At 41.7% G+C, this 15,661-nt stretch overlaps 1 protein-coding gene across 2 annotated transcripts in view; it reads right to left on the minus strand.

Moving 5' to 3' along the window:
• Positions 1 to 265: 265 nt before the first annotated feature.
• Positions 266 to 15,661, minus strand: part of rau (RA domain-containing protein rau) — a 59,422-nt gene continuing 44,026 nt past the window's right edge. Inside the window, exons 2-8 of one of the 2 annotated variants that reach the window (XM_089245847.1) lie at positions 12,812 to 12,989; positions 5,242 to 5,326; positions 3,217 to 3,283; positions 2,774 to 2,906; positions 2,552 to 2,661; positions 2,234 to 2,307; positions 266 to 2,070 (exon numbers count right to left, since the gene is read on the minus strand). In XM_089245847.1, coding sequence (XP_089101973.1) covers positions 2,260 to 2,307; positions 2,552 to 2,661; positions 2,774 to 2,906; positions 3,217 to 3,283; positions 5,242 to 5,326; positions 12,812 to 12,989 — 621 coding nt within the window. In that variant the 3' untranslated portion in view covers positions 266 to 2,070; positions 2,234 to 2,259. The remainder of the gene's footprint in view (positions 2,071 to 2,233; positions 2,308 to 2,551; positions 2,662 to 2,773; positions 2,907 to 3,216; positions 3,284 to 5,241; positions 5,327 to 12,811; positions 12,990 to 15,661) is intronic. The other variant, XM_089245846.1, reaches the window with a different exon arrangement.

Here is a 15,661-nt window from a genome sequence, read left to right on the forward strand (position 1 = left end):
TGGGCAATTCGCTAACAATTTACACTCCTTTCAGGGGTAAAAATGAACTGAACCAGTGTTGTCTTTTGGGATTGCTCTTAACCAATATGATTAATTAACAATCAAGTATATTTGACTGATGTATGTAGGAGAAGTCAAGTATATAACTTATATGTTTAGCATACTTTATGTTTGAATTCATACCATGTTAATATGTACATATGATATGACTTAACATTAAAATATTACTTAGAACAAAAATCACTCAAAAGACAGGAAAAATAAAAAAATTTTTAGAATCACTTTTATTCTCTGCGAAATGACAGATGAAAATATTTTTACACACAAGTATGAATACATGAAATACATGTTTACATATGTACAATTGTACTTGCGAAAACAAACAACTTATTTTTAATATTTCATTCAGCAGAACAACATTGAAACGTGTGTTCTGTTAATAACAGTTAACATTGATAGTGACACATCGAAAAGGCTACTTATTTTATTGCTCTCTATATGCAGGGGGGGGGGGACAAGTTTTTAATTGTGCTTCATATATTATTATCCAGAGAGTTTGCAATACTCTTCACAGAGAATCAAAAGATAAGTACTCTCGGGGGGGGGGGGTATGTCAGCAACGTACTAACTATGACATCAGATACATAATTTATTTCAAACTTTACTCACTGGATAGCTAATTGCACTGGTGAAGTAAAAGGCACACTGAAAAGATAAGTAGCAGAATCGTCATTACAAGCCGCTAGATATCTAAAAATAAATTTCTTTTCTTGAAACGCCATTTTCATATTGGCACATTATTGCATTATACAAAAAATTTCGCATGCAAAATTTTTTTTTTGTCATTACCAAGTGGAAGCAATGACTAGTAACAAACGATTCATTATTTACACTGTATAAAATCAATATCGCGAAAATATACAATTTTTTCTTCTTTTTGGTATAAAGCTGTGTTACCAAAGTTGTAAAATTTTGAACAACCATGGACATGTATATACAAATTACATCGAATGCTTAAAAAATATACAGAATTCACAGTGATGTATCGATTAACAGTTAGTCCAATCCAAAACGGCATTTTTTTCCCGAGAGAAATAGATATTTAACACCTATTAAAATAACTGAATGCTTCATAATTTTTTCTTATTTCGCTCAATCATTTACTATTTTTTTGAACTAATCCCAGGGTTTTTATTGACATGTGTCAGTGATAGGATTTCTCCAAGGGTCTCAAAAATGCAGTTAGTTTATTCAATTAGATCTGTGATCATGCAGGGGCTATATTCATTAATATTGTGTGTGTATAAAAAAGGGGGATATTTCATTAAGAAAAAGCATAAAATAAATCAGAAAAACCATTTATTGCTGGGTCTTAACATACATTGTAAGCATCATTTAGATTTGAAATTATTTTAAATTTGAAAACAGTCATGTTTAGAATTTAGGTAAAATTTCAATAACGTTACAATTCTCATCTGTATCTGGCCCATGGGCCACCAATTTGTGACCCGTAGACTACTTCTTCCTGAATCATTCAGAGAAAAAAATGAAGAGCTTGGCTCAAATATTTAAAGCATTAACACATTATAGAAACACTAAATGGAATTTTCACAGAAATGACATAAAAAAAAAAGTTTATAAGTACCGAAAAATTGAAAAGAAACTACAAAAACCATATCACTAATCAAAATTAACTTGCAAATATTAAGAGATATTAACACTGAGATCTATTAGAGATCATAGCTTCTTAAATCACAACAAATGACAATATTTGAAGCGGAGCTGCCTGCGATACAAGTAATATTGTGCTTTTGGTCTCATTGCATTTCACTTAAAATATATATATATATACTATATAACAATATCTATAACATGAATTTTATCTTAAAAAAATTTCTCTTTTTCGATTTTTACAATCAGACTAGCTTATTTTTATATATAAAAACAGTTCTCGTATGTGTTGAACGAATCGTCATTTTCCACTAATGAATGTAAGGTGATACTTTTAGCCCTGTAAAGTAAGTTCAAGTTCGTTTTTCCAGTAGCATCGTAACTTCCTGGCCAAGGAAGCTGTAAGTAGAAAAGAAGAGTGTTTAATAAGTATCAACAGTGGTACAATAGAAAAATGTGATGCTATCAATACAGGAGAAAAATTATTGCTGCAGTCAATTGTTGTAACAAATCAATTTAGAGGTAGGAGAGAGTGCAAAACATTTCCACAACAATTGTTTACCTTTTTGAAATAACAGCATAACATTATCATATGTAGAGACGGAAGGTAAGAGAATTGCTCGACCCTAACCAACCCTAGAAAGAAGATAGAATGTGCTCTTACAGGCAAGAAAAAAGTGAATACGTGCGTAGTGTTAAACATGCATCAAACATATCCTGAATTGATATTAACTTATCGAAGCCATACATGCATTGAGAAAATTTTAAGAAAAAACACAGAATATGTTAAAAAAACAAAACCAATTATTAGTGCGATAACAATACAGAAATTTTGTTTAGAAATTGCTAAAAATGTTTTCATTCACACATTCTTACTTACTCGTCTCTGGAGAGCTTCAATATTCCTTCGAAGATGGAAAGCAAAATCTGTACTAGGCCACTCCTGTTGGACTTGGAGTGGCAAGTCATTGGAGTGCAGCTTCCTTTCATCTGATTGGTGAGGGGGAAAAATACCATAAATATCACAATAATTACAAACCATTAAATTTCCCACAAACATAGTTTTAAAGTTTGCAAATATGATATTTCAGACTGAACTTACAATTCTTCGCTGTACATGTTTCATACAAGGCAAATTTAGATGATCGTTCATTGGAGTTATAGCAATGGAGAACGAGTTGTATCAACTCTTCCACAGTTGTTCTGTCTGAGACAAGTAAGCTCTTGTATAACGACTACAAAAAGAAAAAAAAAAAAGTCATCTTATTAACAGGGTAATTGTAAATAAACATGACAAAATACAGTGAAACCTGTCTAAGACGGACACTGTATGAGACGGAAACCTGATATAGTCAGTTAAATGATTGGTTCTTTCATTTGCACCTTCATAAAATGGAAATCTGTCTAAAACAGATTATTATTTCAGTCTATTGATGTTCTGTTTTATACAGGTTTCACTGTAGTATCAAATAGACAAAATTTGTATCAAATGAAGGGTGCTCTATAAATGCATGGGGGAGTAGCAAGAAAAACCTTCCAACTTACCCCTGCCATCAGACAACTACCCCCAAAAACTTTCACTAGACCTCCTCTCCTCATTTTCAGAGAAAACCTTGAAAGAGACAAGAAAAACATTTTATTCCAAGGTATTGCAATATATTACAAATTTAGCTATACAGGTGGCGCCATTATCTCAATTCAATAAGTAATTAATACATAAAACATCCACTGAACTATAATATACATGCTATGTTCAAAATTGAGCTTTCGTCTGGATAGCTTGAGAAACACAGACAATTGATAAACACCTAATATCATTAAATCATGTTGAAGGTTCCACCCCACCCCCTCCGAGAAAATCTTTGTGCTGCCATCTATGTTTCTTTTTAAGAATGAGTAATGCCATGCAATGTAATGTTGTATGGCACGTTAATTTGCACACATAAGGGTCCATTGCCGTAGTTTATCAGCGGATGGCTCGAGGGAACTCAAATGCACAGGGGGCCTACATGTTATTGAGATCTGATGCTATAATTTTTTGCAAGTACATACATGTTTTTTTTTTACTTTTATTACCAGACGCGCTCTGCTCTCCATCCGATACAGACATCAGAGCATTCCCGAGGGTCGGACATGCCTAGAAAATCCAGCCAACTTTATTTTTTCTCTGATTTAAATTGTAATCACCGTCAATGGACAGATGTATATAAAATCTTAATCAAGTACATACAGGAGCACTGGACAAATCCCAGTCACAATGGCGACTAAAAAAATTGGTATTTTGGCACCTAAAATTATTTTTCTGTAGTTAGTAAATTGCAGGCTGAGAGCAGTACAAAATGTTTGAAATTTATAGCAGCATATCTGCCTACATGAACGAGGGTCACCATGCCCTGAAAAGTCAAAAGCAGCATTATTTTCATTTTTTTAGGTAAAATTTTTTAGGTGCCTAAAAAAATTGTTCTGGCACCTAAGTTTTTTTTTAAAATTTGTCCCGCCCTGATATACTGTAATACAGTATGTAAATTGGAAGGCTGGTATATTTCCGAAGAGTCCCCATAATATTTCTTTTCCTGGGGTCCCACAATGTTATAGACCTGTGTTGTGCTCGGTTTGAAAGAAAGAAAAGTACTGTTTACATAAGAAATTAGTTTGCATTGTCCTGACTAACCAATGATAAATTTATGGCCACCGTTGGCTGTCTCTCTCTCACGACTACCGCCACCTGGGAGCCATTGCTGAAGTTGGGGGCTACTACAGGGCCGGAACTGGGGGGGGGGCGGCAACTGCCTCGGGCGGAAAAATTTAGGGGACGCAGTTTTTTAGGTGGCCGCTGTGGTGGTCGAGTGGTCATAGTGACGGACTCGCATCGCGCAAATGCGAGCCGATCTCCCCGTTAAAAAGTCTCGCCACAGAGAGCAACAGTCCTACAAACAGTACAAATATTCAGTCACTACACATCACTCACTTCACTTCTGAGATATAGATGGCAGCACTGAAAAACCATACACAACACTAGATACGCACTCAGACTGTTAGGTACACGCACTTACACTTCCGGCACAACTCACTAGGTAGTAAATTGCCTATGGCGATAGACCTGAGTTGTGCTCGGTTTGAAAAAAAAAGTTTTTTCAGGTGGAAACAAAGAACACAGTTAAAATAAAATTATCAAATTTTAAAATTGTGGGGGTGGCAAAATAATGATTGCGCTGGGCGTCAAAAATCATAGTTTCGACCCTGAGCAACTATGCCGCTTACTTTTGTGTATTACGCCACTACGCGTAAATTAGAAGGAAGGATTGATCCTGTCCGCAGTGGTGTATGGGGATAGCCAGCTTGCCCGGATCGCAAGTGGACTGGGTTCGATTCCCGAAGGAGACGAAACGAATTTCATCTATTGGATCGAGAAAAAAAAAAAAATCATCTCCCGCTAAATACCCTGACGTTCGCGGATTCCTCGACCTAAAACTGAAATACGGGACAAACGGAGATCTCTCTGAAATATGGGACGTCTGGCAACCATTATCGAACTGGTGCAACCGAATCGCTTTATCAAATCACACTCACTTGGATTCGCCCCTGGGATGGCACGCCTGCAACTCAGCTGGATGCGCTTCGTCTTCCAACACAATTATCGATCTGATAGGGATCCCTGAAATAGATACAAAACAAAATTTATTCACAACATTTTCGACACTAATAATTCCATTCACTGACCTACAATACGATGATGTAATGCAGAATACATGTAAATAATAGAGGAAAATGACGAGTTTCTTCCCGAGAAATATTCCCACACTCTGCTAACCTGATGAACAGTGATTTAGGATAATGAGGATTACATAATGAATACATAAAAATATATTCTTTTATACGGCGTGGATCAGCCAACCATCTGTCGCGATGCGTGGAGAATTTATTGGCGTTTTCGGCGTCCATCCGACCGTAGCCATCTTGGATTCTACTCATAGGCCCTAGAGGCCAATTTCTTCCACCGCTTTTTTTTTTTTGCGCTCCTGACAGATGGCTGATGGCCGATTTACCTGCCATAATGAAGCCCCTAATCAAATAAACTGCATACAGGTGCGGTTCGGACACGCACTCTATTCTTGGTGTCCAGAAGAAACCCAGTGACCTCACCCTTTCTTCATTACAATAAAATGTTTCGGGGGAAACAAGTTGATGGTAAATTCGCGGAAATTTATGAACTACGAGACGGAGGGCAATTAGTGTCAAACTGATGGTTTCTCAAGAACATATGGTGCTATAGCGTCTGAGGATGACATGGTTCAGGTACCGTCTGGACCACTTATGAAGCGGCAGGTTAATTTTTCCTGATAGCCAAGGCCTCAGTGAGGGGGGGGGGGCTTGAGAGGGCTCCGATCCTTTTAATTCCGTTTTCTCTGTTAAAATTTACTATAGTCGCCTGTGAAAAACCTGGTCCTAAATGCATGGGAAAGGTTTGTGTACGTGGTGGACTTTCATCAGGAAAGTTTATGTAAAATGTTACACTACACCCAGAGTAAATTACCATCCTAGAATGATAGATTGAAAAATTTTTCTAGAGCAATGCAAGCGTATCCCCCTCCTGGGGCGGGGGGGGGGGGATTAGGAAACACTGTTCCAGACCAGGTTTTTATCCCAACCAGCTAATTTGCTCCAGGTTCCCCCACACCCGCCCGAGTATGTCTCCGCATCTCTCACAAGATTTTTGTCAAATTACTTATTCAGACATTTTTCCTCTTGCTATGGGACCCATTCAAGGCCACCCCAAGAACATCATGGGGGGGGGGGGGAAAGCTGGGTCAAGTGAATTTTCTGAGGATCTACCAGGCAAATTTACATGCTTATTCTCGAAATTTTCAATCAGATCTAATTTTTTCTGAGGCCCGCTCTACACTTGTGGCACATGCGTTAAGACGGCACTGGACCAAATTTTCAATTGAGCCCTAAAATTTCACACAGATTTTCATTTCCTTAGAGATGGCGGACTATTGAACAAATTTATTGCTCCAAGCAAAATATGAGCCTAGTAGCCTATTTAAGAAAAATATACGGACACGTGACAGTGGAGACACACATCAATGGAGTTATTTACGAAGCTGTACAATTTTCTCCGTCCACTGAAATTGATGTTATCTACCGAGCCCCTATTGTTAAGGCCCAACAATCATTTTCGTTGGCTTTCACTGTAATATAATTCCATCGGGACGTTCTCCATCTCTGGAAGACAAGAGACACGCACGCGCTGCCTCGTCTCTTAATAGGGCCCTATTTCGATCTTTATTACTAGATGTGTCCACGGGCCGCCACTAATAAGATAAGTGCAGTTCCTTTTCGTTTTATTACGGGGAGGCCCTGAGAGTGGGGTTTTGCGACTCGGCCAGAGCCACGTTGAGTTATTGGGCCTGGCCTACATGAAAGGAAGAGGTTTGAGTGATATAAGGCCTCGACGAGATGAAATTATGTATTTCCGCTTCTTGTGGAGAACCGGACAGATAACGAATCTTGTCACTGGTATGTATTTCCTACTTTTTACGATTCTAGAGACATTCCAGCGGAGCAGAAAGTAACGAGTGCAGTAATGGAAAAATTGCAAAGCACATACGACACAATATACAAAGGGGACACACAAACCTTCCACGCGTTACTAGGGATAATACTGTACTAGGCGCATTTGTAAGGGTAAACAACCTCAGGCGCATTTCTGGGTGTGGAAAATTTCAAACGCATTTGTAGGAGGGAAAGGTCAGGAACATCTGTAAGGGTAAACAATTTCGGGCGCATTTATAGGTGGAAGCGGCACCGCAAGTGTTATTTACCTGTAAGAGCTTGGCTTGATTTCTGAATGAATACGTGGGGTCGCTCAGACCGGAGGAATAAACACCTTTTTTTTCTTTTTTACCAGGCAGGGACCTAGCTCTGTCCCGCTAGGGATATAAGCCCTGAATTGATCCGTGCTGGAGAGTGCTGAATGTGTCCGACCGGGGCGCCCTCGAGATACATTCGAAGACTCCCCGCTCCGGCACATCCAACCCTCTAACCTTCCCCTATCCCGTCCCGTGGCAGGCAAAGCGGCAAGGGGCACCCCTGTGGGCCCCCCACTCGTTCCGACTTGTAAGATATGATGAAATTCTGCCATCCGGCTCCCTACCAAGCGGTGAACCCCCGATGTTGCGCATGCGCACCACTCAGCGAAGTCCCACCTCCCCATTTATTCGTTCATCAAGTTATATTTTTTAGAATTATATACAAAAGACGATGCTGGCACCCATTGGGCTTATTAGCGAGTCTCGTGAGGTATTTTGCTGCAAGGAACAAACACTGTGTCAAGGGCGTAGCAAGGGGGGAGGAACTTGGGGGGGGGGTCCAAAATGTGAGAAAATGACCGAAAAAAGGGAAAAAGATGCCAAATCTATTGTTCTATCACTTTGGTCCCCCCCCACAACGAAATTTCTGGCTACGCCCCTGCTGTGAGTGCTCGTGCGCCTCTGGCTGCAACGCCACTGTTTCTATGGGTAAGCAACCTCAGACGCATTTCTAGAGATATGCACACAGTTTACGCATTTCTGGGCATCTGTGCATATGCATTTGTAGAGGTATTCTTGCCTCCGAGGGAGCAATTGAAGCTTGAGAGATAGGGAACCCCTGCTCTCGACAGTTCTCATACACGACCGACATGGCGAATGCCATTACACATACGGCTTGGCGTCGAGCAAGTCCACTCGGTCACGAAGTATCGAGTCAAAGCCAGGACCGATGTCGCATGCATCCGACAAACACATCACGCCATTATTTATTTCCTCCTGAATATTCTAATGCGTGTCCGTTGAGCTTGACGTTGCCTCTCGTGGAGCCCACCTCGAAGCACGAAAAACATCGGACTCTCCAACTTCACGCCACACTAAAAGTCAAACCAGCCATTTCGTTTCTTCTGTACATTTTTCTTTTCACTTCGCCGCTATACACGGAGTCGCTTATTAAACGGACGGACAAGTTCGTTCGCGTTTCACGTACACCTGCCTGTCGTTATACAAGGATAGACAAGACAGAAGGGGGAGGGGATACTGCATTATAAGGAAGCCAACCGTTCAGGTGTTCCGCCATGGAAAAAAGATCTCCACGTACATGTATAACAACTTGTCTCACGCGAGGCTCAGACATTCTCGGTTCGCATGTTTCGAAAAGAAAGACGATGAGAAAGTGGCCAGATTCAGCTGCAGAAGAACCATCGCCGCGTGTCATTGAATGCGTGTGTGAACCCTGCACAACCCCGGACAAAGGTTGACAAGCGCCTGGTGACATCAAACCCGCAACTAGATACAGTAAAACCCCTCTTAACGATCACCCTCTCTTTTGTGGCCAAATAATAATTTCCCATTAGGGGCCGTTCAAGTATTACGTAAGCCAATTTTTAGCCGTTTTTGACAACCCCCCCCCCCACCCTTATTCGTCATCAGCTCTGCCCCTCTGAATCCTAACTCATATTTTCATAAGAGGTGGTTGATGACGTAAGCATTATCCAAACCCCCCCCCGTCATCAAAAGTCAGCAAATCGGAAACCCCCTTCCCCCCCCCCCCATCGATGATAACGTAATACTTATACGGCCCCTTATGTAACGAAAGTATGCATTTCAAACTTCGATTAACGATCACCCCTCTTTTACGGAAGAGTTTTTTTTGTCCCGTTGGTGTCCGTAAAAAAAAAAAAGGTTTTACTGTACTTTGTCAGACGGGCAAGCACGCATTTTATCGTCCCCCGTGTAAGGTAGAAGGAGCAGTTAAAGGACGCATTTCGCCCCCGCCCCAGACCAGTGCCCGGGGCTCCAGATCCGTTCCCCTCATCACCTCTGGTTGGATCACCGTAAAAAATCTCGCCATTCAATCAGGACTTCCCCCCCCCCCCGAAAAAAACACCTTGAAGTTTTTATTCCCAAAAGAAAATGCTGAGCTTTAAGCTCACCAAAGTCAACGATTACCCGGAACTTTTAATTACCAACATAGTACCAAACCGATCTCGCATAGGGCTGCACGTCTAGCAACACCAGACAGTCCCTAGTCCAGATCCAAAATAGAACTCAACAAGTTGCAGACCATTCTACCTCAGAGAATGTGAAGACACGGCCAGTTCTAAACAAAAATGTGACTCTTTTGGAGAAGAAAATCTCCGCTAGGTCTCTGTAATCAAGATCATTGACCAGGGCGATCGTGTCACTTATGCCAGTAATGCCCCCAACCCATGGTGCTTATAATGCAGCAGGGGGCCCCGGGCTAGGATCTTTGTCGGGCTCCACTTTAGTGAATTAATAGCGTAAAAAGACAAAAGATGGCAAGAATCGTCCCAGGCTCTCGGGCCAAAGCCCTGTCAACCCTCTTGTGAAGGGCCCATGCCTCAACCTTTTAAGCTTCAAATACCTCTAAAAATGCGATTAAATCGTGTGTGACCCTCTTGAAATACGTAGAAAATTTTCTCACTCCTAGAAATTCTACAGCGTGCGTAACGCATTGAAATTCAGGAAGCTTGCTTAAAAAAGCTTACGTACTCCTGAATGGCTTGTCACTTATCCCCCAAAGGGTACGCGTACAGCAAATTGCGAACCACCGAATTCGAATTGAGACTGGAGAACATCGATGGATCCAACAACCAGGGTCAAATATATTTGATTAGCCAACGTGACAGTAAATTCCACCAAGTTAGGCCCCAAATTATACGGGGAAGGGAAAATACACGAGAGGAAACTGCTCCGGAAATCAGGTCTATGTTCTGAGCCTTCGCTCGTTGACCATTTGGGATCATAAACAGTCCGAAAATTACATGCACGCATTATCAATTTAAAACGACTTATTTAGTTTTCAGTTACTTCCAAGCACCCACATTCTTTAGCGGGTACCCTTGTGGCCAAGGTTCTAGCGGGCCTCCTATATGAATTTTCTATCGTAAAAATTAAAGAAAAAAATCTGGGGTCTCAATCTCGAGCCCTATAAAGCCTGGGGGGGGGGGGCATGATGACACTTAGGTGCATGGTCCCCACAAGGGGTGGGCTGGCAAGGCTCCAGTCCTAGGGCCCGGGACGGTTATCATCATTTTTTTTTTCACGCTATAAATCCATCATAAAGGGGCCCCCGTAAAAGTTTGGTCAGGGAGCCCCGCAAAAGATCTCAGCCTACGGACCCTACTCCAGGATGTGGGGCCCATGCTTAGGTGATGCAACACTCAACTCAATACACATTTAAGGCCATTTGATCACTCAGGCCTACCCGTAAGCTTATCTAAACTGAATAATGTTTCATAACAAATTCCCGATCGTATTCACCGACATCGAAAAATGGGTGCGTCGATTCCTTTCATGAATGAAACCGACGACATCCGCTTCCAAACAAAATGGCGGATATTAAAATGAACGTGTTGGGTAAAAAAACATGAATGGAGCCGGAAGCGTTAGTGACGGGAAAGAGGAAGTCGCGGTTATTCGGCCGTATCCGCGTTCAGATAAGAGCGCGGATTTCCATTCATCAAAATGTTTCAATGCAATTGTATTTAATATAAAAAGTCTTATCTTTTCCCAGTATACTACTATAATGATGATCGCATTAGAAATAATGAAAGCACGAAATGATGATTTTCACTGCCACAAAATACTATTTACCGGATGCGGTGAGGATGCCTCGAGTTATAAATATAATAAAATAACATTATCATTATATTATATTACTAATATATATTATTATTACTCTATTATTATTACTATAGTGTAACTCTTGCCTCACGCCGACATACCTGTATGAATACAGAATAGTGTCACTTTGAAGGCTACCAAAAAGCTTCCTTTAGCAGAATGGCATTCCTTAGACCAGTGTATCTAAACCTTTTTCGATTACGGCCCTCTTTAGATCATATTTTCTACTCGTGGATCGTGTCTTACCCAGGGTCCCGCTATTCTCATCCAAGAACGAGATCCTTTCTTCTTATTGAATTGCGTTTAATCGAAGTTAAATTAGTAATGAGCAAAAAAAAAAAAAAATTATGAATAAGATCGGTCTCTGGACCCTGGGATGTATGTACGGATCCAGGAGGTGGGTGACCATCCCTCCAAAAAGAATTATATGGGAAAAATGGATGATCCACACATACACAACAAACCCTCGACCCTCCCAAACATAACTCGGGGCCGCGCCTACCCTGGGTTAGAGTTCAGTGAGCTTCCTACTTGTGAGGTTTTATATGCATTGCCGTCTGAATATCATGGGTCCACGCTATTCTCATGTGACGTTCTGGGGCCCATATTTAGCTTGAACCTGAACTACAAGACAGATACCCCACGTTAATATTCCTTACGGAACCTCTAACGTAAAGAGTATCTGTTGGAAAAGTAGCAACACCCTCCCTAGCCCATCAATCTATATCCACCCCACCTGATCAAACATGAGAACACTTTTTCAAAATACAAACTTAGCTGGAAGCAACAGCTTACATGCTTACATTTGGAGATCATAGTGCCAGATCTAATCGTATAGGCCCCTTGTTGGTATGAGGCCCCGGAACATGCCCGAACGGACTCAAGGGTTAAGATGGCCCCTGGTTCTATGGACAGCTCTGCTTGATTCTGAATAATAGCCCCATTTTTTATGGACACGACTTACAGACGCGTACTTTTCGAGTAACGTTCAGTCTGGAAAGACAACACCGTTTTCGTGTTGTTCATGAACAAGAAATCCGTTGTATGGTCAGATCCAAAGTGATCATAACAAAGTTACGCGTTGAATATATTCAGCGACTATCCTTCCAGAGATATCATCTGATTCCCTTAATCACGGTGACACACATCCCCAAATTTGGAGCCGATCTCTTAGGACTGGATCCAGAGAAAGATAGAGATCGGTTCTACACGCCTCAATGATCAAGATTTTTGAACACCGTAACATATACGTTGTATGACGTAATTAATGTGTTTGAGAAACCGAGCACAAACAACCAGCAGAAAAAAAAAAAATTATAGATCAGGCATCTTCAACTCATTTCCTGCGAGCACTATGGTGCTCACTGAAGAATCAAAGTGTGCTCGATCCCTTACTTCAGCTGTAGTCTATAGCTGTTATCCCCCCCCCCCCCCCTGTAACGAATGGATATTTTTCTGACCTTTCTTCCTCATCCAGACCTCCATTGTGAGGTAAAAGAGCTTTGGATCCCTGTGTTTCATCTTGAACTTGGACAGGAGCATTCGGATCACGTCGGCGCTCGTCGTGTCCTGGGTGATGCACAACGTCTTGTACTCCATGTCCGCGCACAGAACCTTCGAGAAGACACGGATCGTCGTCTGAAATGATTGAAAAAAATAAAAGAAGACAATTAATCACTTTTAATCACAATGTGAAGACACATGCTCCAAAATGTAAATAAATACATCGAAAAAAAAAGGTTGCTTAGACCAGTGTTTTCTATTGATTTCTGTTGACACGGATAACTTGAACAAACACCGGGTACCCGAGGACCTCTGGGCCATGCCGTTGTTGTCGTTTAATCTCTACTCAGATTTTCCACTTTGGAAACATATCCCATGCGGGCTCCCTTTTCAACTTGTGTTGGTCTACAGGCCACATTTTGAAGGCCACTGACTAAGCGCTTTCAAGAGGGAGTCCGCGGGATGTGTTGCAATAAAAACAGAAATCAAAATTAGCTATTAGTGAGCTTAAAAGTGAGTAAATTTTATAAGTGAGCAGCTTTAGCATTGTCAACGGGGTCCTCCGGAGAAACATTTTCCTTGTAGTGACAAAAGTCTAAATCGGACCGAATAATTCGCCTTCCGGGGATATCGTGCTCCACAAGACTCCAGACTAAGTATCATCCGAATGTTCAGCACCCGAGCTTTTTCAATTCACCTGAGACACAGAAGTCTTAATTCGCATTCAGCTCTAATCCATAGAGCGGACCGTGACTGTGGTGTGTCAGTCACAGCTAACTTATAAAATGACGGGCTTCCACAACACTTACTAGATACTACGTCTAAGCTATCTAGGAGGTATTGGCTTACATTCCACGTGGAGCAGAGCACAGGCATGTCTGGTTGCTTCAGTCACGGCAAGCGAAATCAAGTCGAAGTCGCATGGTAACAGAGCCCAGCTCATGTCTTGTTGCTGCATTCCATGGTCAGAAACCCCCCCCCCTCCCCAGCGTCAATGACGGAACCGCCATTTGCATATATATGAGTTGGCATCAACATCATGCCCCTTCAGCTTTTCATTATCGTGCCCGCCTCCCACTCTTTCGTGTCTATATCCAAATATGCTATAGTCACGGCAAGCGACATAGTCGTAGACTGGTGAATTTTGCTGGTACAGCCAAGACCATGTCGGTATGAAAGAAAAGAAAGGCTACGACGTCAAAAGTCGTAGTCTCATAGAAATAGAATCTGGGTTACGTCGGGTTGCTACAGTCACAGCAAGCGACATCTAGTCTCATCAAGGATAGATCACCAAAAAGCAATTCCTAACAGGTCCAATAGCGCTTATGAGAATACATTGCCACCCAACTCCGAATTATCAGCCTTGAACGTCCTTTCCGATGGCTATAGAATGATCATCATGGACACAAATCCCACAAAAAATAGCCTCAATTCATTACCGAAATCACCTCCAAAAAAATCAAGGATAATGAATCGGGAACAAAACCATCACAAAGGACATTCAAGATCATACCAAATACCAAGACCCGAACAAATACCAGAAATGACCGCAACCAACCATACAGGACCTTCGGGGAGGTCACTATACATACATTATGGAACCGATTCTGTCATTGTGCATAAGGAATGTGGTTTTGGAAAAGAAAAACCATGGAGTCAACACATCAAGTTTGGCACGGTGCCATCAAGGAAAAGACGAAGAATGTCGTAATAACCGTGACGAGATGCAGACGCGTGGCAGAGGACAAGGTCGACAAGATGTCTCTTTCTTTCTCTTATTATTAAGACATTATTACTTCGTTCTAGGGCAATATCTGGACACACAAACACACCATGCGCCTGTGTTGGGTTGAATAGCCGGATACGGAAGCTATACGGCACCGCAAGTCTTCGTATAGCATAGATGTCAATAGGAAGCGACATCCTTTGCGTAATACTTTTTTTCTCTGATATAATGAATTGAAAGTTATTTTTAAGGAACTTTCTAGTCTGGATTTAATGGACCAATCAAAATCCCAGATGTTCCGGTAATAGATAGCCAAACAGGAAGAGTTTGAACTTGGATACATGATCCCACGCAGGGTCGTCGTAAGAGCATCTTGGGCCTCGGGGAAAGTGATTTTTCTGAGGCCCCACCCGTCCAGACATGTTTACTTTCGAGAATTTTAACCAGATCTTATTTTCAAGAGCTTCCCTCCTGCACTTGAGGCCCCCGGGCCGTGCCCGAGTGGACCGAGCGTTAAGACGGCACTGCTTGACGGAATTGTGGACCCTTGGGAGAGGTGATGTTCTAGCTCAGCGGTTTCCTGACACGCGGAGCTCTTTTCAGTGTATAATTTTTATGGTGGAACCCTGTATAGCTAGAGGAGCCCTTTTTAGTATATTATTTATATGGCGGTACCCTTTAGGCCTCTTTTTTTGTTTGCTTATCAAATTTATTGATTTATTTTATTTTCCTCGAGTGACCGCGGAGCCCCTGGTAAGTGCACACGGAGCCTGGGAAGTGCACCGGTTGAGAACCGCTGTTCTAGCTTGTAGTTCCTATCATTTGACACACTTACTCTCGGTTATTTTTCTGTTAAAATTGATTATCACGAGACTGCCCTGGTGGGGCCCCATACGTAAAGACAGCCCCGGCACCGCAGTGGTTCCTCACATGGGCAAAGCTGGGCATGTGCCGTGGCCATACGCTTTCGGGTCGAAAAAATTGGCATTTTCTTTCGATATTTCAATTTTTTATATAAAAAAAACCATTTTTAACTTTTGATCGTCTCAGCCGTATGGCTCCCCTCAATGCTCCTCTCTCC

This window comes from Pholcus phalangioides, unplaced genomic scaffold (genome assembly GCF_987345545.1).
Source record: "Pholcus phalangioides strain wild (caught in Gottingen) unplaced genomic scaffold, Ppha-v1.0 ptg000016l_1, whole genome shotgun sequence".
Lineage (NCBI taxonomy): Eukaryota > Metazoa > Arthropoda > Arachnida > Araneae > Pholcidae > Pholcus > Pholcus phalangioides.